General features: G+C 32.2%; 1 protein-coding gene across 5 annotated transcripts in view; it reads right to left on the reverse strand.

Moving 5' to 3' along the window:
* Positions 1 to 213: 213 nt before the first annotated feature.
* LOC143082926 (TNF receptor-associated factor 6-like) overlaps positions 214 to 26,910 on the reverse strand; it is a 49,548-nt gene continuing 22,851 nt past the window's right edge. For 4 of the 5 annotated variants that reach the window (XM_076258939.1, XM_076258943.1, XM_076258942.1 and 1 more), the window contains exons 2-7: positions 22,407 to 22,717; positions 21,813 to 21,972; positions 19,799 to 19,960; positions 17,741 to 17,815; positions 11,029 to 11,106; positions 214 to 1,382 (exon numbers count right to left, since the gene is read on the reverse strand). In XM_076258939.1, coding sequence (XP_076115054.1) covers positions 294 to 1,382; positions 11,029 to 11,106; positions 17,741 to 17,815; positions 19,799 to 19,960; positions 21,813 to 21,972; positions 22,407 to 22,633 — 1,791 coding nt within the window. In that variant the 5' untranslated portion in view covers positions 22,634 to 22,717 and the 3' untranslated portion in view covers positions 214 to 293. The remainder of the gene's footprint in view (positions 1,383 to 11,028; positions 11,107 to 17,740; positions 17,816 to 19,798; positions 19,961 to 21,812; positions 21,973 to 22,406; positions 22,718 to 26,910) is intronic. The other variant, XM_076258944.1, reaches the window with a different exon arrangement.

Raw genomic sequence — 26,910 nt, forward strand, 5'->3', positions numbered from 1 at the left:
TCAAGCTTGATCTGTGTTTGATATGTAAAATGCATATAGTTCCGTAGGAGGCTAATTGAAATTAGAAAAAAGAAAACCACTTTCGGAGGGAATGGACATACAGACATGCAAGGGAGAACATTTTACTCTTGTCACCCAGCAGCAGGGGGCATAAAAATATACCAGGGCAATGTTCATTTAAACTTTCAATAAAAATAATAATAATAAATTGGATTTACGCTAGTGTACCTCTTTATATAAACATCAATGATCTTTAATTTATTTAAAAATATACTAAAACCACACTATATATACTATCCATTTGGCAAAATACATGCTTTGATTATCAATGTATCATTCCTAACATATGTAGAATTATCCAGAATTCCAATCGGCAAAAATTCCATATACCCAAAGCCTTTATGATTGCGAGGTGTATTTGGTCTTTGAAATGCAGCTAAATTTGGTTTAGAGATTAAAGTTTCAACAACATGATGCCGTAATTCACATACAGGATTTTGATCAATAACGGTCAATATTATTCTGCCATTAAAAGGCCAGTCTAAAATGTCATCATAATCTCCCTGCATAAAATGAATAAAAATAGAAAGATGAGTTCCTCGCGCAGAATCTACACCATTTAAATTGGCTCTTATACATAACTTGTACCCATAGAAATGAGAATAAAATGGTGGACTGTGAATTGCTGTTGTATCACCAATTTCCGCTTCTCTTCTGTATTTGCGATAATTTCTTATTTTCCAAACATAAGTTCCATTGCAAGTCCTTCCTTCAAATTCATTAATAGTACTTTCTAACATTTTAAGCCTTTTATTTAAATCCTTGACAATTTTTTCATGATTATCATTTCTACCACGAATTTCATCGATTTGATGTTCGTGTCTAGCTAAACTTTCGTCCTGTGTAACATTCTGATCTTTCAGAGACTTTAATTCATATCCTTGTTGGACAGAGACATAAGCCCCACCTTCTACATCCTTATTGGATTGCTGAGAAGAATAACTTATACTTGGAGCAATTTGTGTTTGCTCACTTATATTCCTCTCTATCAGACCATGACTATGGCTACCAGTGACAGGTTCTGGGAAACCTTCAACAGAGGAGACATTAGAATCAGGTGAATAAGGAACTGGAGTAGGGTTTGATAAGACATTCATTCCTTGCTGTACACCTATACGTAAAGATTCTAGTAAGTTTGTGATTGATTGTTCCGATGACGTGACTGGTAAACTGTGTGATTGTGGGACAGCAGGAAAATGTTGTAATGCTCCAGGGGCTATATTTTGTACAGCTGAGCTCAGCTGCATTAAAATGTTGAACATCAAGTTCATATGCTGTTGTATGGATTCTTGTAAATGTTGTGACATTTCACATCTCTCCAGCTAAAAAAGAAGAAAATAACATTCAATAATCATTTTATTTTTCATTTTCAAATGGTTATAACATTTTATTTAAATAAAGTATGTCAATAAAGGTTTTGATTTTGTAAATAATGCCCGTATTTTTAACAACCATTCATTCTGTTAAAGAACAAATTCCTGATATTTTGATAATACTGAACTCCCTCTTATTTGTTATATTTTCAAAAAATCTACCCGGAAATATGTGTTTAATTAAAGCCAATTGTGTAAAGGTGTAAATATCAGTGAAAATATACCTATGTCATGTAATTGCAGTAATTCTGAATACACATATGGCCCCATTTCCCATGTCATAACAGGAGACACTAACATCGTTTGTGACCGAGAGTTAAAATCATTCCTCAGTTAATGGACCTAAATATCGTCCCCCGTCAATTATTAATTGGAACTGAGTGTCTATTAATTGGAACTGAGTGTCGTAATATCATCCACAACTCACTCAGTAATTACTGTTTGAAATGGGTAAAACTGGAAAAAACAGACAAAAATCTTTGGCCTCTTTTTTTTAATTCAGCAATTAAGATACAACAATGTAGTTGATATTTGTATACAACATTTTAAAGAACATTTTACTCTTAACAACAACCATAAAAACCCTATTTCGCGTATCAAACTAAAAGAACCAAACAAGGAATTTGTTTTTGTCTCAGCTGATAAAGCTGCTAATAATATCATTATTGTTTGACATAAATTTTATATTGAGGTTCTGCAAAAGGAAATCACGAATTCACCAACATTCCAACTGACTTCATTTTCAGAAAACAACGTCTGTAACAAACACAAACTTTTAGCTACTTCTTTACAAGCAGAACCAAAAACAATGAAAGTTCCAACTATTTACTGGCTTCCAAAGCTACACAAACAACCTTACAAATATAGATTTATTTTATCTTCAAGCCATTGTTCCACTACTAAATTGTCTATTCTACTTACTAGTACACTTGGTACAACAAAAAACCTTCTGGAGTGTCAAAAACTTGTTGGAAGTACTTGATAAATTGAAAGCATATATTGGTGATTTTGAATCTGTTCAAAGTTTTGATTTTTCTACCCTATAAACCACTTTGCCTCATATTCTTATTAAGAAAAACTTCACAACCCTAATTAACCGGGCATTTAAAAATTCAAAATGCGAGTACATATGTTCAAACTCTTTTAGGTCATTTTTTAGTAGCAATAAACAAAAGAACTATGTTAATTGGACATGCTTTGATACTATATTTGTGCTTGAATTTTTCCTTGATAACATTTTTGTTCGCTTTGGAGTTTCTGTATATCGTCAAGATATTTGAAAACCAATGGGGACTAACTGTGCACCACTTATTGCGGACCTGTTTTTGTATTGTTATGAGTTACAATCTATGACTAAAATTAGCAAAGACCCATCGAAACAACATTTGATACAGAAGTTTAACAATACTTTTAGATATTTGGATGATATATTGGCTCTCAATAATGACGACTTCAGTATGTATACTAAAGAAATTTATCCTGTTGAATTTACTTTAAATAAAGCTAATACTAATCATGACCACTGCTCTTTCTTTGATCTTGATATCTATATCATTAATGGGAATCTAAATACAAAAATTTATAATAAAAGAGATGATTTTTCATTTCCTATCATTAATTATCCATTTTTAGATTGTGACTTTCCCTTGTCACCGTCTTATGGTGTTTATATATCTCAACTTGTACGATTCGCTTGTGTATGTAACAACTTATTAGATTTTAGCGAGAGAAATTTATGTATTACCGAAAAATTATTACACCAGGGTTTTTGTTATCACAAGCTTGTCAAAACATTTACTAAATTTTATCATCGATATAAGGAAATAATTCCTAAATATAACTCAACATGCAGACATCTTATACGTTCAGGTTTTTCACATCCAATCTTTTATGGTAATATTCTTTACAAAGCACAACCAGATGCTCCGCAGTGCGCAGCTTTATACGACCACAGAGTTCAAACCCTGAACATTGGAGCAAGTATGGACACAACATTCAAGCTTGATACAGCTCTGAATTTGGATTGTGATTAAATAGTCGACACAGCACAGGTTTCTGACACATAATGAATGTGGTGTAAGAACTTAAACTTAAAAACTAAATTTTAAATTGGACATTACCTATGATGGTCCAATATCCAAAATCTAAATACATGGTTAGATTCAGCATATCAAAGAATCCCAAGAATTCAATTTTTGATGAAATCAAATAAAGTTCAATTTTGGACCCTTTAGACCTCAATGTGATCCAATCTGATAACCGGGCCCAAACATCAAAAATCTAAATACATGGTTAGATTAACCATATACATTGTATCAAAGAACCCCATATATACAATTATTGTTGAAATCAAACAAAGTTTAATTTTGGACCCCAATTTGGACCCACTTGAAAACTGGGCCTATAATCAAAAATCTAAATACAGGTTTAGATTCAGCATATCAAAGAACCCCAAGGATTCAATTTTTTTTGATATCAAACAAAGTTTAATTTTGGACCACAATTTGGACCAACTTGAAAACTGGGCCCATAATAAAAATTATAAGTACATGTTTAGATTCAGCATATCAAAGAACCCCAAGGACTCAATTTTTGTTGAAATAAAAAAAAAGTTTAATTTTGGACCAATATTTGGACCAACTTGAAAACTGGGCCCATAATAAAAATATAAGTACATGTTTAGATTCAGCATATCAAAAATCAAACTTAGTTTAATTTTGGACCTTTTGGACCTTAATGTAGACCAATTTGAAAATGGGACCAAAAATTAGGAATCTACATACACAGTTAGATTCGGCATATCAAAGAACACCAATTATTCAATTTTTGATGAATTCAAACAAAGTTTAATTTTGGACCCTTTGGGCCCCTTATTCCTAAACTGTTGGGACCAATACTCCCAAAATCAATCCCAACCTTCCTTTTATGGTCATAAACCGTGTGTTTAAATTTCATAGATTTCTATTTACTTATACTTAAGTTATGGTGCGAAAACCAAGTAAAATGCTTATTTGGACCCCTTTTTGGCCCCTAATTAACTGTTAGAACCAAAACTCCCAAAATCAATCCCAACCTTCCTTCTGTGTTCATAAACCTTGTGTTTAAATTTCATTGATTTCTATTTACTTATACTAAAGTTATTGTGCGAAAACCAAGAATAATGCTTATTTGGGCCCTTTTTTGGCCCCTCATTCCTAAACTGTTGGGACCAAAACTCCCAAAATCAATCCCATCCTTCCTTTAGTGGTCATAAACCTTGTGTCAAAATTTCATAGATTTCTATTTACTTCAACTAAAGTTATAGTGCGAAAACCAAGAAAATGCTTATTTGGGCCCTTTTTTACCAATAATTCCCAAACTGTTGGGACCAAAACTTCCAAAATCAATCCCAACATACCTTTTATGATCATAAACCTTGTGTTTAAATTTCAAAGATTTCTATTCACTTATACTAAAGTTATAGTGCGAAAACCAAAAGTCTTCGCAGCGGCGGCGGCGCTACAATGACGACGACGCCAACGTGATACCAATATACGACCAAAAAAATAAAGCGATCGTATAAAAATGTAAGTATTCACCTCAAAAGCTTACAAAACCTTTAAACAGACTTATTAAGAAGGGATATAGTTACAATACTGTTGTCAGGTCATTAAAGATTGCATATTTTGGCTTTAATATTGATTCACTTATAGGGTCTTTGCACACAAATTAAACACATTTATTTAAAAAGAGTTGTTGGCATAACACAGGTTATGTTCTTCTCATATATTTTATGATAGTATGATACTAAACCCCTAAGGGAGGGATTGTGCCTGATATTCATATGATGAAGACATAATCTTTCAATCATTTTAATTGAGGTCTGGAGCTGGCATGTCAGTTAACTGCTAGTAGTCTGTTGTTATTTATGTATTATTGTCATTTTGTTTCTTTTCTTTTGTTACATCTTCTGACATCAGACTTGGACTTCTCTTGAACTGAATTTTAATGTGCGTATTGTTATGCTTTTACTTTTCTACATTGGATAGAGATCTTATAAATATGTTTAACCCCACCGCAATTTTGCGCCTGTCCCAAGTTAGGTGCCTCTGGCCTTTGTTAGTCTACTTGTATGATTTTTAATTTTAGTTTCTTGTTTATAATTCGGAGTTTAGTATGACGTCCATTATCAGTGAAATAGTATACATATTTTTAAGGGGCCAGCTGAAGGACGCCTCCGGGTGCGGGATTTTCTCACTACATTGAAGACCCATTGGTGGCCTTTGGCTGTTGTCTGCTCTATGGTTGGGTTGTTGTCGCTTTGACACATTCCCCATTTTCTTTCTCAATTTTATAATCAATCTTATTTCTTAAGATAGTAGCTGAAAGTCAAAATATGAAAAAAGTCAATGGGTATTTTTAACCCTTATTTTATTTTTACTATAAATTTGGGGAAAATTGTGTACAATAAAATGTGGTTTACCCAACCATATATGTGCCTGTACCAAGTCAGTCTATCTGGACCATATCTTATTAGTTAATATATGATATTGTTTGTGTGTCTTCACAGGAGTCTAGTGTAGGTAGTTGGTATGGTCTTGTATGTTCACTGTTATTATCTGATATTGTTTGTGTGTCTTCACAGGAGTCTAGTGTAGGTAGTTGGTATGGTCTTGTATGTTCACTGTTATTATATGATATTGTTTGTGTGTCTTCACAGGAGTCTAGTGTTGTAGGTAGTTGGTATGGTCTTGTATGTTCACTTGTTATGTTAATATTTGATATTGTTTGTGTGTCTTCACAGGAGTCTAGTGTTGTAGGTAGTTGGTATGGTCTTGTATGTTCACTTGTTATTATCTGATATTGTTTGTGTGTCTTCACAGGAGTCTAGTGTAGGTAGTTGGTATGGTCTTGTATGTTCACTGTTATTATATGATATTGTTTGTGTGTCTTCACAGGAGTCTAGTGTAGGTAGTTGGTATGGTCTTGTATGTTCACTGTTATTATCTGATATTGTTTGTGTGTCTTCACAGGAGTCTAGTGTAGGTAGTTGGTATGGTCTTGTATGTTCACTGTTATTATCTGATATTGTTTGTGTGTCTTCACAGAAGTCTAGTGTAGGTAGTTGGTATGGTCTTGTATGTTCACTGTTATTATATGATATATTGTTTGTGTGTCTTCACAGGAGTCTAGTGTAGGTAGTTGGTATGGTCTTGTATGTTCACTGTTATTATATGATATATTGTTTGTGTGTCTTCACAGGAGTCTAGTGTAGGTGGTTGGTATGGTCTTGTATGTTATTATATGATATTGTTTGTGTGTCTTCACAGGAGTCTAGTGTAGGTTGTTGGTATGGTCTTGTTTGTTATTATTTGATATTGTTTGTGTGTCTTCACAGTAGTCTAATGTTGTAGGTAGTTGGTTTGGTCTTGTATGTTCACTTGTTATGTTAATATTTGATATTGTTTGTGTGTCTTCACAGGAGTCTAGTGTTGTAGGTAGTTGGTATGGTCTTGTATGTGCACTTGTTATGTTAATATTTGATATTGTTTGTGTGTCTTCACAGGAGTCTAGTGTAGGTAGTTGGTATGGTCTTGTATGTTCACTTGTTATTATCTGATATTGTTTGTGTGTCTTCATAGGAGTCTAGTGTTGTAGGTAGTTGGTATGGTCTTGTATGTTCACTTGTTATGTTATATGACTTTTGATTGAGTTAAGCCATTTCAATGATTTATAGTGTATAATTGTATCAATAAATTTATTGACACAATTATTATAACATGTATAAAGAGAATGTTCCCTATTGGAATTTTGAAAAACAAGGATTTATAGTGTGTCGTTCTGATGTTACACTATTGTTTCAGGCAAGGGTGAAAACTGATACCTATTGAAGTGCTGCATTTGTTTGTACAAAATGTACCTGTCCTAAGTCAGGAACCAGATAATCAACGGTTGTTGTATGTTGATGTGGTTCATAAGTGTTTCTGTTTTTTTATATTGTTTAGACCATTAATTTCCCTGTTTTTATATTGTTTAGACCATTAATTTTCCTGTTTTTATATTGTTTAGACCATTAATTTTCCTGTTTTTATATTGTTTAGACCATTAATTTTCCTGTTTGAATGGTTTCATACTAATAATTTTAGGGCCTTTTATAGCTTGCTGTTAGGTGTGAGTAAGGCTCTGTTTTGAAGACTTTTAGGGCCTTTTATAGCTTGCTGTTAGGTGTGAGTAAGGCTCTGTTTTGAAGACTTTTAGGGCCTTTTATAGCTTGCTGTTAGGTGTGAGTAAGGCTCTGTTTTGAAGACTTTTAGGGCCTTTTATAGCTTGCTGTTAGGTGTGAGTAAGGCTCTGTTTTGAAGACCGTACTTTGATCTATATTGATTTACTTTTACAATTGTGACTTGAATAGAGAGTTGTCTCATTGGCACTTATACCATAACTTACTTAAACAAAATGCAGGTTAATAAAAAATATTAGAGATCAGTAGCTATTTTCTGTGGATGATACTTTTGCATTGTATTAACTGTGTTACCTGAAGTCCATTTATGTATTTTATTTTTGTTTCCCCGGTGTTAACTGGTTAACAAGTTTAGATTATTTTCATTGGCTGATTTGACAATTACAGTTCAAGAGTTATAATCCTGTGTAATAAATGTCATAATTAACTTTGGGTTAACATAAGGTCATCAACCATAAATCAAAGTTTAGGTTATGCTAAGTTTTTTTTTATATCTGATTTGATATTCAATATTCAAAAATTAATTATATAAAGCTAAAAATAAATGAAAACTGCAATGCATTGCAAATGTTCTGTAACGAGTCCACTTTTTAACAGTATGTGTACCTTAATACAAAATTCTGCTGTGATCATAAAAAGACCATCCTCATGCACATTAACTGAAATATTTTTAACATGCAAATATATTTTTTTTTCAAACTTTTCAAAGATACTTGCATATAAAACATCAAAATAAATGTTGGCACGTAACATAAATAGTTAACTTCCACTGACCCTTAATTTGTCTAAAAAATTCCCATTGCCATCAAAAAGTATCCTCAGAAAACTTTTTTTCTTTTTTTTGTATTAAAATGCAAACAGTATTCAAGTACGCAACCACTGAAACAATGGGATGCAATGCAAAAATAAAAATGTTCAAATAAAAGCACTTTATAAAAACATCCCTTTATATTTTCTAACTGCATTAAAATCTGTAGCATTAATGTATCATTTTGTTACATGTGTAATGCATTTTATGTTTTTTTATCATACACCAGATCAAAATTAACTAAGAGTTTAAAATTTCAAAATAAAATTCAACTTACAGTTTAATTAGTGTTGTAATATATCACGATAAACAATGCCAATTAGAAATTGATAGAGTCGTAAGGGTAATCCATTCAATATTCTATTAACTTCCTGAATTAAAGTGATTGGACCTTTACAACAAACAATAATAAATGTTATTTATGTCAAATTCAAAGGTCTTTTAAAAGTTAACAGAACATGAGATCTGACAAAGTTAACAGTTATAATACCATGAGATCTGACATAAAAAACAGATCATTGTTACAAGACCATGAGATCTGACAAAACACCAACAAAAAAAACACATCATTGTTACAAGGCCATGAGATCTGACAATAAATTAAAAAAAAACTTATCATTGTTACAAGACCATATGAGATCTGACAAAAAAAAATCCAGATCACTGTTACAAGACCATGAGATGTGACCAAAAAAAAAAACAACAGATCATTGTTACAAGACCATGAGATCTGACCAAAAAAAAACCAGATCATTGTTACAAGAACATGAGATCTGACAATAAACCCCCAAAAAACAGACTATTGTGTCAACATCATGAGATTTGACAATGTTAACAGATCATGAAATCTGACCTCATCATTCTATCTATCTTTTGCTTTTAAGATGTTTAAAATATTTTATTTTCTGGCTAATTAATTGAGATATATATATTTTTCAGTATTGTATCATGCCATATAATGAATCAAATTATGAAAACAAAAAGCGCATTACAAATTGTTATTTTATCAAACTCAAACAGTCTTGAACTAATTAAAATAAAACTGTTTTCCCTATCTTTAAAAATTGTACTACAAAATATTAAAGCATAAAATATAGGCTTTAGTCGTGCATGAGCAGTCATAGCCTTTGAACATCCTCATAATTTCTGCAAGTTTTAGAAAAACCTTAATCATAATATATATAGCCAACTCAAAGTTACCATGCAGTTAATTTTTCAAGCATTGATGCAAGGACAGAAATGTACTTTTCCATTGATTTAATGACTAATGAAATTACTTTTAAGTGATAAAACCTTGTTTCTGGGTTCCTGCATCAATTACTTAATTTCACAGTTTGATCAAAACAATGAACATTAGTACACAATCGGGATATACGCTAGGAAGACTCCAAATTATAATGTGATCAAGATGGGACATAAGGATGACAGCATAACGAGAAGTATTTTACTTCCTTGTTGGTTTGATATATATCATTCTCTGGAATCAGCTGTGATAAAATTAAAAAAACACAACCTGCTGTCAATTTACTTACAGTGAAAAATAAATCTGCTTATTTTCCAGTTATTGACAATTTCAACATACTAAAACCTAAAAATTTGTATTACCTAACAAAAATCTTTTTTATAACTGGCTAAATATTTAATAATTTTTTTTTATCAATTTTTCTTTAATTTTGTATTGATCTTTTTGTGTGATTATTTTCCATCTCAATTGACTCAGCTGATAACAGTTATTTAAACTGAGTAGAGTGAGAACATAATGACATGATATAAGTCAACATCAAATATAAGTCAACATCATTGATGTTGCCTAGGAAAATAAGAGATTAACAGATTATCAATGGTATCTAATCTTGAAAAAAATTGTCAGCTCCTTCTTATCTCTCTTAGTGCTCTTCAGTGAGAGTTTAGCCAAGAACCTCCCTCTATTTTTTGTATCCATATATATTATGTAAATATACTTATAGTCACATTAATAATGATGAGAACCCATTCATAGTTTTTACTGTTACAGCACTGTCCCAGGTTAGGGGAAGGTTTGGATCCCGTTAACATGTTTAACCCCGCAACATTCTGTATGTATGTGCCTGTTCCAAGTCAGGAGCCTGTACTTCAGTGGTTGTCTTTTGTTAGTGTTACATATTGGTTTTTCCTTCATTTTTTTTTATAAATTAGGCCATTTGTTTTCTCTTTTGAATAGTTTTACATTGTCATGTCAGGCCTCTTATAGCTGACCATGTGGTATAGGCTTGAAGCATGTATGTTGACCTATGGTTGTTGATTTCAGTGTCATTTGGTCTCTTGTGGAGATTTGTCTAATTGGCAAACATACCACATCTTCTTTTTTATAGTTCAGTGATAATGAATGTCTCACATATAGCTAGGTTACAAAACATACAACTGAACTAAAATTGTACAAGACTAACAAAGGCCAGAGGGACAGGTGCAAAAATGTGTTGGGGTTAAACATTTCATGTGAGATTTCAACCCTCCTCCTTTACCTCTAACCAATATAGAATGAAGAAACACACAGCAATACACACAGTAAAACTCTGTTTATAACTTACCCTTGTGGTGCAACCCATGGGTTGATACTGACAGGGAACTATTACTCTCTGACAGTCAAATTCTTCATGGCTATTTATCTGTAATAGAATTAATTCAAATAATTAACTCAAGTTAATTTTAAAAAAGGTATATATTATTCTTGAAAGTATTGACAGGGTCCACTGAACCATGGAAATGATGTCAAAACATGTAAGACAGCCATTTACATCTTAGTATCTGAACTAGAGTTCACTACATAATTTTAACCTTTATAAAAATAAGATGTGGTATGAGTGCCAATGAGACAACTCTCCATCCAAGTCACAATACATTTAAAGTTAATAATTATAGGTCATAGTATGGTCTACAACAAGGAACCTTGGCTCACACTTAACAGCAAACTATATAAAAAAAGGGCCCAAAATGACACATGTAAAACAATGAAACAGGGGATTTAAGTCTGTTTATGCATGAAATGAGGTTGGGGTCAGGTGAGCCAACCTGACGGACACGAAGACGCTACAAGGAACCAATATATCAAAAAGAGTTATCCTGTTTCTCCTAAGTGAGTATTTGGTTTGACAAAAAAACTCAACCAAGCAGTCACTTCACCATTACAATGAAGTCAAGGACAATGGACATATGACAGACAGAGAAACTTATTATCATAAGGTGTCTGTATTAATTTTAAGTAGTCAAAATGCATCCAGGTCTTCTATCTTCTGAAGTAAAAGGCATTATTCACATAGCTTATGCTGTCAAGAAAAGTTTGCTAAAAAACATATCAAAGCACAAGTGGCTTTTACCAAAACTAAGTCCTGTAACTTGAGTGGGCGGGGTCTCAGGGTTTAATTTCCTTTTTTTTTTGACAATCATTGCAATTCTTAAGAAAATACTACCACCCTCAATTAATTAATTTGAATGCCCCACCTCTCCCCATGCATTAAAATCTGGAACACCATAAGCATTGATAAGTATTTCAATGAGAAATTATTTCCAAAAAAAAATGAAAAAGATTTTTTTATTGATAAGAAACAAACTACCTACCTGTATTTAGAATATTTTCATTTTATCAAAAATTGTTCAAATATTTACATTAAATGCACATTTTGCTTTCAGCGATCATATATCAAGAAAGCACACCTTTCAATTTAGTTTTATATGACTCGTATTTCTAACATATAATAGGAAGATCAAATTTAGGTACTTCTTGTATATTAAAAATTCAGGAAGTGTTTTTACGATTTAAACACTTATCAACAACGTATTATATAGTACAGTTTGATTCATATTATTTGAATAGACTTTAATGGTCATTAAAAATTTAATTGGTTGTTAAAATTGTGAGAGATGTTAGGTTGTGATATGACCTATAAAAGAATGCACTTTTTATGTTAACTTATTATTACAATTTGTCAATATGATATATAAGACCGTCCTGTGTGTCGTTGTTTTATTCATATATATATATATAACTCCAAGCATAGACTTGCTACCATTCCCGTTCTATTATTTCTCTCTTACTAATTTATATGTTTACTGATAAGTGCCAGCCTACTGATTGCCCTTGGAGAAAGCCTTCCTCCTGCAGATGTCACTATAATTGTAATCTCCTAGTTATAGCAGTAAAATTATTAAAGGGGCAAAATTGAAAAAAAAAGAGAACAAAAAACATAATTAGGAATGGACATGTAGCAAGTCTACTCCAAGCAAGTCATATCAAATGAATATTTGGAGATAATATTGGATTGAATAAATGTAGATATATGATGCTGTTAATTCATTATTATTCTCTGGAAACTCATTTTTGTGGGTTTTATTGGTACAGTTGAATCACAAATTTAAATGTTTCATAAAAGACAAATTTCTATAATGCTGAGTCTAGACTAGTCTAGACTAGGCAGAACCACGAAAAAACACACATCAAGGAAAATGCAAGATTTCCACAATCAAGGAAAACTAGTACCCATTAACATAAATAAATCAATCCCTAACTCAAAAGGAGATGTATATATGTAGGACTCAGAACCACAATGGTACTCAGAACTGCGATGGTCACGCTAAAGTGTGATGGTCCACACTGAAGTGTGTTGGTTTACACGCTGAAGTGTGATGGTGACATTATGACACTAACTTGTTGATAACTACACTGGTGAGCAATGGTGGTTAAGCTGAAGTGTGATGGCGGTTACACTGAAGTGTGATGTTCTAGCTGTCTGTGATGTAGAGAAAAAAACAAAATGTATATGTTTAGAAATCTGTTCTAGTTCATATAAGGAAGAGGAGCTGGATAATTGTTGATGGTACAGCAACACAAATGTAATGATTATATCAATGAAACATTCTTCTTTTTTTATGCCCCACCTATGATAGTAGAGGGGCATTAAGTTTTCTGGTCTGTGCCTCCGTTTGTCCGTCCGGTTAAAGTTTTTGGTCGAGGTAGTTTTTGATGAAGCTGAAGTCCAATCAACTTGAAACTTAATACACATGTTCCCTCCCCATGATATGATCTTTCTAATTTTAATGCCAAATTATAGTTTTGACCCCAATTTCATGGTCCACTGAACATAGAAAATGATAGTGCAAAGTTCAGGTTAAAGTTTTTTGGTCAAGGTAGTTTTTGATGAAGTTAAAGTTACATCAACTTGAAACTTAGTACACATGTTCCCTATGATATGATCTTTCTAATTTTAATTCCAAATTAAAGTTTTGACCCCAATTTCATGGTCCACTGAACATAGAAAATGATAGTGGGAGTGGGGCATCCGTGTACTATGGACACATTCTTGTTCTGCATCAGTTAAATTGGTGTTGGTTAAAAGTCACTGTTTTTATGCCCCACCTACGATAGTAGATGGGCATTATGTTTTCTGGTCTGTGCGTCCGTTCATCCATTCATTTGTTCGTCTGTCTAGTTTCAGGTTAAAGTTTTTGGTCGAGTTAGTTTTTGATGAAGTTGAAGTTCAATCAACCTGAAACTTAATATTTATGTTCCTTATGATATAATCTTTCTAATTTTAATGTCAAATTAAGGTTCTGACCCCAATTTCACGGTCCACTGAACATAGAAAATGATAGTGTGAGTGGGGCATCTGTGTACTGGGGACACATTTTTGTTTGCAATATTTTATGACTAAATATGTGCATATTCAACAAAGAGAACTCGCTAAGGGAAGACATCAAAAGTTCAATGTAGGATAAAAAACTTAATTCAAATAGTTTTTTTACTATGGCCAGGGGCATAAAAAAGCAAAAACTTAGTAAAATTATTGTCAAAGGACAATAACACTAAAAGAGTCAACTGAAAATTTCAACCATGCTTTATAATTTATTTGTACAGGTCACCAAACGGTCTTGAATGATGAACAAATTCCTTTCTGTTTGATAAACCTGAGAATTATTGTCTACAAGGTACATTTAATCCTGCTTATAAACACCATACCTTCCCATTGCCTTCATAAAATTCATCCAAGGATCACTTCTGTATACACACTTTTGACACATCTCTAGAGATGAGTATGCTACAACAAGACCTTCTTGTCAGTTCCCAAAATGATGGGCTTATTATAGATCAACTTGTCAGTTCCCAAATAATTGGCTAATTATAGATCAACATAACAGTTCCCAAATAGTGGGCTAATTTGTCAGTTCCAATAATAATGGGCTAATTATAGATCAACTTGTCAGTTCCCAAATGATGGGCTTATTATAGATCAACTTGTCAGTTCCCAAATGATTGGCTAATTATAGATCAACTTGTCAATTCCCAAATGATGGGCTAATTTTAGATCAAATTGTCAGTTCCCAAAAGGTGGGCTAATTAAAGATCACCTTGTCAGTTCCCAAATGATGGGCTAATTATAGATCAAATTGTCAGTTCCAAAAAGGTGGGCTAATTATAGATCAACTTGTCAGTTCCCAAAAGGTGGGTTAATTAAAGATCAACTTTTCAGTTCCAAAAATAATGGGCTAATTATAGATAAACTTGTCAGTTCATAAATAATGGGCTAATTAAAGATCAACTTGTCAGTTCCTAAATAATGAGCTCATTAAAGATCAATTTGTCAGTTCCCAAATGATGGGCTAATTTAAAAATCAACTTGTCAGTTCCCAAAAAGTGGGCTAATTAAAGTTTAACTTGTCAGTTCCAAAAATAATGGGCTAATTATAGATAAACTTGTCAGTTCATAAATAATGGGCTAATTAAAGATCAACCTGTCAGTTCCTAAATAATGGGCTAATTATAAATCAACTTGTCAGTTCCAAATAATGGACTAATTAAAGATCAACTTGTCAGTTTCTAAATAATGGGCTAATTATAGATCAACTTGTCAGTTCCTAAATAATGTGCTAATTAAAGATCAACTTGTCAGTTGTCAAATAATGTGCTTATTATAGATCAACTTTAATTCCCAAATAATGGGTTAATTAAGATCAACTTGTCAGTTCTCAAAAAATGGGCTAGTTATAGATCAACTTGTCAGTTCCCAAATAATGGGCTAATTAAAGATCAACTTGTCAGTTCCCAAATTAATGGACTTATTAAAGATCAACTTGATAGTTCCCAAATAATGTGCTAATTAAAGATCAACTTGTCAGTTCCCAAAATGATGTGCTAATTAAAGATCAACTTGTCAGTTCCCAAATAATCGGCTAATTAAAGATCAAATTGTCAGTTCCTAAATAATGGGCTAATTATAGATCAACTTGTCAGTTCCCAAATAATGTGCTAATTAAAGACCATCTTCTCAGTTTCCAAAAAAATGTGCTAATTATAGATCAACTTGTCAGTTCCCAAATAATGTGCTAATTATAGATCAACTTGTCAGTTCTCAAATAATGTGCTTATTATAGATCAACTTGCCAGTTCCTAAATAATGGGCTAATTAAAGATCAACTTGTCAATTCCCAAATAATGGGTAGTCAGTTCTCAAATAATGCACTTATTATAGATCAACTTGTCAGTTCATAAAGAATGGGCTAATTAAAGATCAACCTGTCAGTTCCTAAATAATGGGCTAATTATAAATCAACTTGTCAGTTCCAAATAATGGACTAATTAAAGATCAACTTGTCAGTTTCTAAATAATGGGCTAATTATAGATCAACTTGTCAGTTCCTAAATAATGTGCTAATTAAAGATCAACTTGTCAGTTGTCAAATAATGTGCTTATTATAGATCAACTTTAATTCCCAAATAATGGGTTAATTAAGATCAACTTGTCAGTTCTCAAAAAATGGGCTAGTTATAGATCAACTTGTCAGTTCCCAAATAATGGGCTAATTAAAGATCAACTTGTCAGTTCCCAAATTAATGGACTAATTAAAGATCAACTTGATAGTTCCCAAATAATGTGCTAATTAAAGATCAACTTGTCAGTTCCCAAAATGATGTGCTAATTAAAGATCAACTTGTCAGTTCCCAAATAATCGGCTAATTAAAGATCAAATTGTCAGTTCCTAAATAATGGGCTAATTATAGATCAACTTGTCAGTTCCCAAATAATGTGCTAATTAAAGACCATCTTCTCAGTTTCCAAAAAAATGTGCTAATTATAGATCAACTTGTCAGTTCCCAAATAATGTGCTAATTATAGATCAACTTGTCAGTTCTCAAATAATGTGCTTATTATAGATCAACTTGCCAGTTCCTAAATAATGGGCTAATTAAAGATCAACTTGTCAATTCCAAAATAATGGGTAGTCAGTTCTCAAATAATGCACTTATTATAGATCAACTTGTCAGTTCATAAAGAATGGGCTAATTATAGATAAACTTGTCAGTTCCCAAATAATTGGCTTATTATAGATCAACTTAAATTCAAAAATAATTGGCTAATTAAAAATCAACTTGTCAGTTCTTAAAAAATGGGCTAGTTATAGATCAACTGGTCAGTTCCAAAATGGTTGGCTTAATTTAGATCAACTTGTCAGTTCCAAAATAATGGGCTAATTAAAGATCAATTTGTCAGTTCCCAAATGATGGGCTAATTTAAAAATCAACTTGTCAGTTCCCAAAAAGTGGGCTAATTAAAGATCAACTTGTCAGTTCTTAAAAAATGGGCTAGTTATAGATCAACTGGTCAGTTCCAAAATGGTTGGCTTAATTTAGATCAACTTGTCAGTTCCAAAATAATGGGCTAATTAAAGATCAATTTGTCAGTTCCCAAATGATGGGCTAATTTAAAAATCAACTTGTCAGTTCCCAAAAAGTGGGCTAATTAAAGATCAACTTGTCAGTTCCAAAAATAATGGGCTAATTATAGATAAACTTGTCAGTTCATAAATAATTGGCTAATTAAAGATCAACTTGTCAGTTCCTAAATAATGGGCTAATTATAAATCAACTTGTCAGTTCCCAAATAATGTTCAAATTTAAGACTATCTTCTCAGTTCCCAAATAATGGGCAAATTATAGATCAACTTGTCAGTTCCCAAATAATGGGCTAATTACGGATCAACTTGTCAGTACCCAAATAATGTGCCAATTACAGACCAACTTGCCATTTTTTTTTAAATGGGCTAGCTATAGATCAACTTGTCAGTTTCCAAATGATGGGCTTATTATAGATCAACTTGTCAGTTCCCAAATAATGGGCTAATTAGGAATCAACTTGTCAGTTCCCAAATGATGGGCTAATTATAGATCAACTTGTTAGTTCCCAAATAATTGGCTAATTATAGATCAACTTGTCAGTGCCCAAATAAATGACTAATTATAGATCAACTTGCCTGATTTCTCAAAAGTTCAATCTGGCAGTATTGACATACAACTGTCACCATAGGACACTCTTTATGCAGGTGTTCCTAAAAAGTCAAAAACAAAAACTCATTAGAAAACTAAAAAGTATTGGGTGAAAAGTCTGTATATCTTTCAACTCTCAAAAATTCAATTGAACCTTCATGCTACCAGTCAAAATCATCCTTATATTTTTTTGTCGGCTGATATTTATGCTGGATACTGCAACATTCTTAATATTTTCATGGCAGTTAGTTAAACAAATATATACAGGTAAGCCTTCAACCCTTTGTTAAAAAATAATAAATATTAAATAAAAGAAGATTGAGTCCACATGATAATAAAATAAACAGCTGGGCCATTAGAGCATGATACGCACATCATGTTTTCAAAGAATAAAGTTCAATAACGTCATATCAGAAACTTACGAATATCCAAAGGAAGGTTATCTTAATAGATATAAATCAGTCACCAAAGTTTAATAAAAACTGATCAAAGCACTTTGAGGATATTGTTGAAAACTTGAAAATTGACCCTTTTTTATGAATAAAATCCCACAACTTGAAAACATCAAATTTAAAATTTATAAAAATCAAATGAGAGCTTACAATAACTAGAGGCTCTTAAGAGCCTGTGTCACCCACCTTTGTCTATGTGCATTTTAAACAAAGGACACGCATGTATTCACGACAAAATTGTGTTTTAGTGATGGTGATGTGTTTGAAGTTCTTGCTTTACTGAACATTCTTGCTGCTTACAATTATCTCTATCTAAAATGAACTTGGCCCATTTGTAACAGAATTTATGAAAATTGTTAAAAAAATGACTATAAAGGGCAATAACTTCTTAAGGGGTCAACTGACCATTTTGGTCATGTTGACTTATTTGAAGATCTTACTTTGCTGAACATTATTGCTGTTTACAGTTTATCTCTATCGATAACAATATTCAAGATAATAGCCAAAAACAGTAAAATATCCTAAAACATTACCATTTCAGGGGCAGACTTGATGAACAATTTAACCCAGAATTAATTGCTCTAAATGCTTTGGTTTCAGAGTTTTAAGCCAAAATCTACATGTAACCTCTATGTTCTATTTTTAGCCATGACAGCCATCTTGGTTGGTTGGCCAGATCATGCCACACAATTTTTAAACTAGATACCCCAATAATGATAATGGCCAAGTTTGGTTAAATTTGGCACAGTAGTTTCAGAGAAGAAGATTTTTGTAAAATATAACAAAAATTTACGAAAAATTGGTAAAAAATTACTATAAAGGGCATTAACTCCTTGAGGGGTCAACTGACCATTTTGGTCAAGCACACTTATTTGTAGATCTTACTTTGCTGAACATTATTGCTGTTGACAGTTTATCTATATCTATAATAGTATTCAAGATAATAACCATAAACATCAAAATTTCCGTAAAATTACCAATTCAGGGGCAGCAACCCAACAACCAGTTGTCTGATTCATCTGAAAATTTCAGGGAAGATAGATCTTAACTTGATAAACAATTTTAACACCCCCCCCCCCCCTCCTTGTCAGATTTGCTCTAGATGCTTTGGTTTTAGAGTTATAAGCAAAAATCTACATTTTACCCCTATGTTCTATTTTTAGCCATGGTGACCATCTTGGTTGGTTGGGTCACGCCACACAGTTTTTAAACTAGATACCCCAATGATGATTGTGACCAAGTTTGGTTCAATTTGGCCCAGTAGTTTCAGAGGAGAAGATTTTTGTAAAAGTTAACGACACCGGATGACTCCGGACACAAAGTGATGAGAAAATTTCACTTGGCCCTTTGAGCCAGGTGAGCTAATAAATATAAACAATTCATCAAAATGTCAGGAAAACTGCTCAAAGCATTTTTGAGTTATGGATCAAAAACTGGAAAATCCCCTTTTTGAAAAGAATAAAACCCAATGACTCTGAAACATAAAATTTAAAATTTATAAAAATGGAAAGGGAGCTCATGTCAATATATATAAAGAATTCACTAAAGTTTCATGCAAATTGTTTCCTTGTTGTCACCTGTTCTATCAATTACCTGTTCTCTTTCTGCTGTCACCTGTTCACCACATTTACAACAGACAATTTTCCGTTTAGTACAGATCTGAGATAGATGATGAGGTAAGTCTTTACGTAGTAATATATCACTACATTCATTAGGACATGGAATTGGCACATAACCACACACTTCTAAATGTTTCTGCAGAAAAAGAAAAAAAAATGACTTCAGGAGATAACAAACAACACTTTATATTGCAAGGTCAATTTTCAAGTGTGAAAAAATTGAATGAAAAATTTAAATTTGTACAAATAAAAATACCAAATTTAATGCAATCAACAATTTTCTAACTATCACTGTTCTACAGAAATAATTAATACAACAGTTCATTATATTTTCTCCTTTGTTTCAAATTAACAAGCTATTTATAAGACTGTGATAAATTGATGGAACTTTAAAAAAAAAAAATAAGTAAAAAAAATTACAGGTCCATGTCCTTGTTTTTGCAATATTATCATGATTATCTGAAAAATTTGTGGAAAATGATACTCTTTCAATTTTTTCATTTTCGAAGGGCATTTTCTTTTTCAAAGAGAATGAAAAACAACAAGGATTTTTATAAGATTTTCAAAAATTGTTTTTTAAACTTAGAAGATGTAATACAAGTAACTGTTGAGCTACAGCAAACTAAATTTTTTCGCAGAGGTGTGATCCTGAACAGTAGAGCAAGTATGGACACAACATTTAAGGGCATAGGATACACATACTGGGGAGGTAATGACATTGCTAGCGTAAATTGTTATTTTGGCAACGTCAAACTATGACTTATCAGGAAAAGATTCAGTTTTCAACGGATTTTTATCATTCAAACTTATATTAAACTTGAAAACGAGTTCATGGACCCATCTTTTTTAAAATGCCATTTGGTTTGATTACGCAAGAAGATTATGTGTGCCAATTTTCATGAAAACGTAAACAGTGCAATTTTTCTTAATTTGATAAATACAGCAAAAAATTGTGGTTTTTTTTTTCATTTATGAACATTTGATAAATATGGGTTATTTCTGAAAAAAATGTATTAATTTTTAGATACTTATAAAATACAGAAATTACAAACTTATAATTTAACAAAAAATAATTTGTGTTTATCGTTTAAAACAAAAAAAGTTATGTCTTTCTTTCGAAAGCGAAAAATAAGGCCACAAATCCTAATTTTAAGCAAAAATACAAAATTTCTACCTCATTTTACTAAAAAAAAGTAGCACATGAAGGTATATTTTTTATTACATATTTAATTTAATCAGGTAAAAAATAGTCTATATGGAAATTTTTATCAAAACTGTATTGTATGCCCTTAAGCTTAAACCAGCTCTGAATTTGGTTGTGATTGAATATTCAAAATGAGATTATTACTACACCAATGACCAATGGTCAATTGAAACAAAAATGACTTTGAACTTTTAACTGATCATCAATGACATGATACATGATAAAGGCTTAAGCATTGTTATAATAAACAAATTAGTCATGATGAAATAGGAGAGTTCCAAGATAGCTTTTGTGTCACTTTGGAGTTTGAAAAAATCATCTCACACCTATGCATCTTTCACAAAGGTAAATTAAGCAAATGGAATGATTTTAACAGACTTCCTCCTGGAAAATTCAACCATAATTCTATTATAACAACCTCACTCTGTTATAAACCAAAAGCTACAATATGGTATCATTACCCATAAGTTGATATATCAATTATATGGTCATTTTTATAAATTTCTGAACACTGAATTTTTCGAAAAAAACTAAAGAATTTTCTTATCCCAGGAAAAGATTACCTTAGCCATATTTGGCACAACTTTTTGGGAATTTAATGGTCCTCAATGCACCTCATTTTTGTACTTGTTTGGCTTCATAACTTTTTTTATCTGAGCGTCACTGATGAGACTTATGTAGACGAAACGCACGTCTGGCGTATTATATATCATATTATGTGTGCAAAATTTGGCATTGAAACTGTAAAATAACTGAAACACCAATCTTAAATAATTGTACTTACAGGTAATTGCTTTAGAACTTCTATCACTTTACAGCCTTCTTTGGATTTGGGACATTTAACTTGTAAACTAAGGATTTCACGTTTGGCAAAATTATCTGGAAACACTTGGTCTCTTATCACAGTTGTATTATCTACAGGACAACGTTGTTCACCAGACTCACTGCAAATATTATTGAAAATGTGGAACAAAGAAAATATTGAAGTTTTCACAACTCTTCAAATTTACAGAATTAAACTTTTTTCTCATGTACTTTTATAAAACACTACAGGTTTTGTTTAAAATATTTCATTTCAGTGTGACATAGTCATATAATGTCAGTAAATTTAAAAATAAAATGGAAAAACATCAAATCTTAACTGGACAGACACCCAGAATTTCCATGTCCCCTGCAACGCGTTGCACGCATGGCAATAAGTGATTTGAAAATTTATATATGAATAGATATGATAAATTCATGTTGTGCTTAGAAACATCTTTTTATCAAAAGAAAAAGATTACATTTTTTTTATACATAATGTAAAATAATAAATGTAAGAAAGACAACTCCTTTCAAATTATAAACAGAAAAGTATATTTTGGAAAATGAAAATTACCTTAACCACCTGTGTATACATTTATGACAAAATCTGTGTCCACAAGGTGTTTGAACTGGGTCACGTAAAATAAGTAAACAAATTGGACAGTCATATTTGTCATCTTTTAAGTTCACAAATTCAAAGTCATAACCGTCTTCTGGTTCAGTAAGAAAATTAACATTTGATGAGTAACTTCCAGAATCTCCGTTGTTCTTTGGTTCTAATGTGTCGAACACACTGGCCATCTGACCTTGATCATCATATTTACGTTAGGAATCATAGGTATGGTTACACAGGGACATAATACACCTTTTCTTTGTATGATGTTTCTGAAAAATAAGAAATAGTTATATAGTGTTGATACTTAACTGTATGTATACATGTTCATATAAAACATTTTAAACATTCTTTTGTTACATCTTCTGACATTGGACTCGGACTTCTCTTGAACTGAATTTTATTGTGCGTATTGTTATGCGTTTACTTTTCTACATTGGCTAGAGGTATGGGGGGAGGGGGGAGATCTCATAAACATGTTTAACCCCACTGCAATTTTGCGCCTGTCCCACTTAGTCAGGAGCCTCTGGCCTTTGTTAGGTCTTGTATGATTTTTAATTTTAGTTTCTTGTGTATAATTTAGAGTTTAGTATGACGTCCATTATCACTGTACTAGTATACATATTTTTTAAGGGGCCAGCTGAAGGACGCCTCCGGGTGCAGGAGTTTCTCGTGCATTGAAGACCCATTGGTGGCCTTCGGCTGTTGTCTACTCTATGGTTGGGTTGTTGTCACTTTGACACATTCCCCATTTCCTTTCTCAATTTTATTTATGCTTATATATATGTATAAGAGTCAACACTGTATATGATATACATCTATATATTAATATAACAAAACATGCTTTTTCTTTTTCCCCATTACAAACTTATATTCAAATAAGGGACATGAAAATTTCATGAGCAACTTTTCGGACTATTCAAAAATCTCTTAGACAAGTAAATATGTTCAAACTACTTGTAATGGAACAATCAGTAGCGACAAGTCAAGAACATTCCTGGTAAGTACTAAGTATGGAGAGTCACTGAGGATCCAGAAATTTCAGAGGGGCCAACTGCCTGCTTAAGAGGAGGCCTGCTCCAGTAATACCTTAGTGATTCCATAAATAATGATCAACTAAATTGTTCCCATTGTTCCCACAAAAGAGGGGGTTGGCTGCCCCCTGGAAAACCCTCTAAATCTGCCTCTGAGAGGTGTCTCATTGGTACTCATACAACATCTTCTTTATCTATATATAGTACTCGTCTTTGTACTCGTTTTTTACACACCACACCCTTGTAAATAAAACCACACAAAAGCTACCTACTGATTTTTATCCAATTGAAGATTTCAATACTACATTTCTCATTGTAATCTTTTTCAATACAGGTATCTTAGTACATAAAGGGGTTATAACACTACTTCCAATTTTTTCGCATGAATAATCAAATCTACTCATGTTAAAACTTAAATACCTTTTACCATACATCTAATACTATGTTCTCAATTAAAAAGTAATCTTAATTTACAGTGAATTATTGTAATTCTTTATATAATATAAAAATAGAATACTTTACTATTCATTTCGTGTCGTGTAAGTTTTCATAAAAAGAATATGATGTAGTAAAACCTGATTGAAGTTGATAATGATACGGGTTTGGTCCTTTAAAGATGATGACTAAATTTAACAACAAGATTGCTCACTAAATTATACATCTCTCGAGATTTTAAGTGAAAGAAAAAACAAGCACCATGCATTGTTTAAAACAAACGACAAAGTAGAATTAGACAAAAATTCATTCCAAATGCAACTGCTGAGACTATTGCACCACATGTATACATAAATGTATTGAACATACTTGCAGAGAAAAAAGAGATAACCATGATAAGTGACAGATCTGGAAATGTTTTGATCTATGACAATAAGGTTAAGGTCAGGTGAACCCTGACTGACAGACATGTGGAAATTATAATGATTCTATATCCTAAATATAGTTAACATTGAGAATGGAAATGGGGAATGGGTCAAAGAGACAACAACCCCATCCAAAGAGCAGAAAACAGTCCAAGGCTATTATTAGTCTTCAACACAGTGAGAAAATGCCACACCTGAGGCTGGCTGTTTTTTTAGAGAAAATCATGGGATCAAAAGACTATAATATGTAAGTTTCTTAGGCAGTTGCTGAACCATGAAAATGAGGTTACAGACAATCCACATAAAACAAATGTAATCTTCATACAGATACCATGAGGCATTTGTATACAAGATACAAAGTTTCCACATCTTCTACTGTCTGAAATACTAAGCTTTATATAAATAGGTTTACACCATTAGAACCCATATGCTGCGCTCCAGTCATGCTTTAACGATTCCCTATATAATCAACCAACTTTGTCCCACAAAAGGCCCTCCCTGGATCCGTCTATGTTGTTAATGAGCATTTGTTTCATTGGATCATTGAACTCTATACAACATGGAACACTTCTCTGTTTAACCTACTCGGTTCATCTAACAAATTTAAAGTTTAATTGATACCCAGTCAATTTATCACCCTCAACATGTTACATGACATTTTTGGGTCAATCTCAATAACATAAGTAAAGTGTTGGCGTAAATATAATTTCAACATAGTTTCCACTTACCGGTAATCTAAATACAGATTTTGGAAATTCTGTTCCTATAACTGCTTATCAAGTATATATTTATATAGATGTATAAAATATTGGCAAATTATGCAAAGTTTATGACTGTCGAGTCAAGGCACTTGAAATCATGTGCTATTGCTTACAAACAAGGACAATTTATGTGACTATGTTTTGTAAAGAACTTTTTACAAATGAATTGTGATGGCTATCATTCAAAATATGTTTGATAATTTTCAGCTGGATACAAACAAGGAAGTGATCTGTATAACGGACTGGGTAATTTCAGAGCGTTTCTCACTTAAATCATTTTTTTTCTCTCTTCTTATTATGCAACATTAGATGCAGTTAATCAAAGAAAGACATTTAAAACATTGTAAACCAGGTGCTCCGCAGGGCGCAGCTTTATACGACCGCAGAGGGTGATCCCTGAACAGTTGGGGCAGGTATGGACAAAACATTTAAGCGTGATACAGCTCTGAATTTGGATTGTGATCAAATTTTTGACATTATATGGGTTTTTTACACAAAACAAATGTCAAGATTTTACAAATCAATTAACGATTTCTTCTTCAAACTTATTTAAATCTAAAATTAAATAGTTGACACAGCATAGGTTTCTGACACAGAATGAATGTGGTCTAATGAACTTAAAAATTTTTTTGCTTTTGAGCAATTCACTATGCTGTTGAATACTAATCCTGTCAAAAAAATGTTTGAAGAAATTTTCTTTTTATTTATGAAATCTGAAATGAGAACAAGTATGGACACAACTTTTAAGCTAAAAATATTTTAGATAAGATAAGGAAAAAAAAACTTCATCAGCAACATTTTATATTGGCAAATTTCCAATGAAGTTCTTTACATAAAGTAATTGGCAAATAAAAAAATAGAAAATGACATCATAGTCATGTCTGGCAAATATCCAACATACATTATCTAAAAACATTTTAGATAAGATAAGGAAACAAGAGGCTGTCACAACGACAGCAAACCGGATTTATTAACATTTATTTGTGTCCTGGCAATATCACAAGAACCATTACTGATGAATGGTGAAAGTGAAAATCGTCAATATCAAATTTGACCTCCATTTTGTCATCAGTATCAACATATTAAAATTTGAAAAGCTTAGATTGAATGGTTCATGAGTAAATGCAACAACCTGAATGGAAACGCCATTTTACGATCTTTCAAGAACCATAACTCCTGAACGGTAAAAGTCAAAATCGTCATTATTGAACTTGACCTCTATTTTGTCATCAGTAACAACATATTAAAATTTCAAAAGCTTTGGTTGAATGGTTCATGAGAAAATGCACGGACACAACGAGAAAAACCATTTTTCAATCTTTCAAGAACCATAACTCCTGAACGGTAAAAGTCAAAATCGTCATTATTGAACTTGACCTCCATTTTGTCATCAGTAACAGCATATTAAAATTTCGGAAGCTTTGGTAGAACAGTTCATGCATAAATGCACGGACAGGACTGGAAACTCCATTTTTCAATCTTTCAAGAACCATAACTCCTGAACGGTAAAAGTCAAATTCGTCATTATTGAACTTGACCTCCATTCTTTCATTAGTAACAACATATTAAAATTTGGGAAGCTTTGGTAGAACAGTTAATGCGTAAATGCACGGACAACTCCATTTTTCAATCTTTCAAGAACCATAACTCCTGAACGGTAAAAGTCAAAATCGCCATTATTGAACTTGACCTTTGTATAGTTGTCAGTAATAACATATTAAAATTTTAAAAGCTTTGGTTGAACGGTTCATGAGTTAATGCACGGACAACATTTGATTGCCGCCCGCCCGCCCGCCCGCCCGCCCGCCCG

The sequence above is a fragment of the Mytilus galloprovincialis genome, chromosome 7, assembly GCF_965363235.1.
Source record: "Mytilus galloprovincialis chromosome 7, xbMytGall1.hap1.1, whole genome shotgun sequence".
NCBI classification, from domain to species: Eukaryota; Metazoa; Mollusca; class Bivalvia; order Mytilida; family Mytilidae; genus Mytilus; species Mytilus galloprovincialis.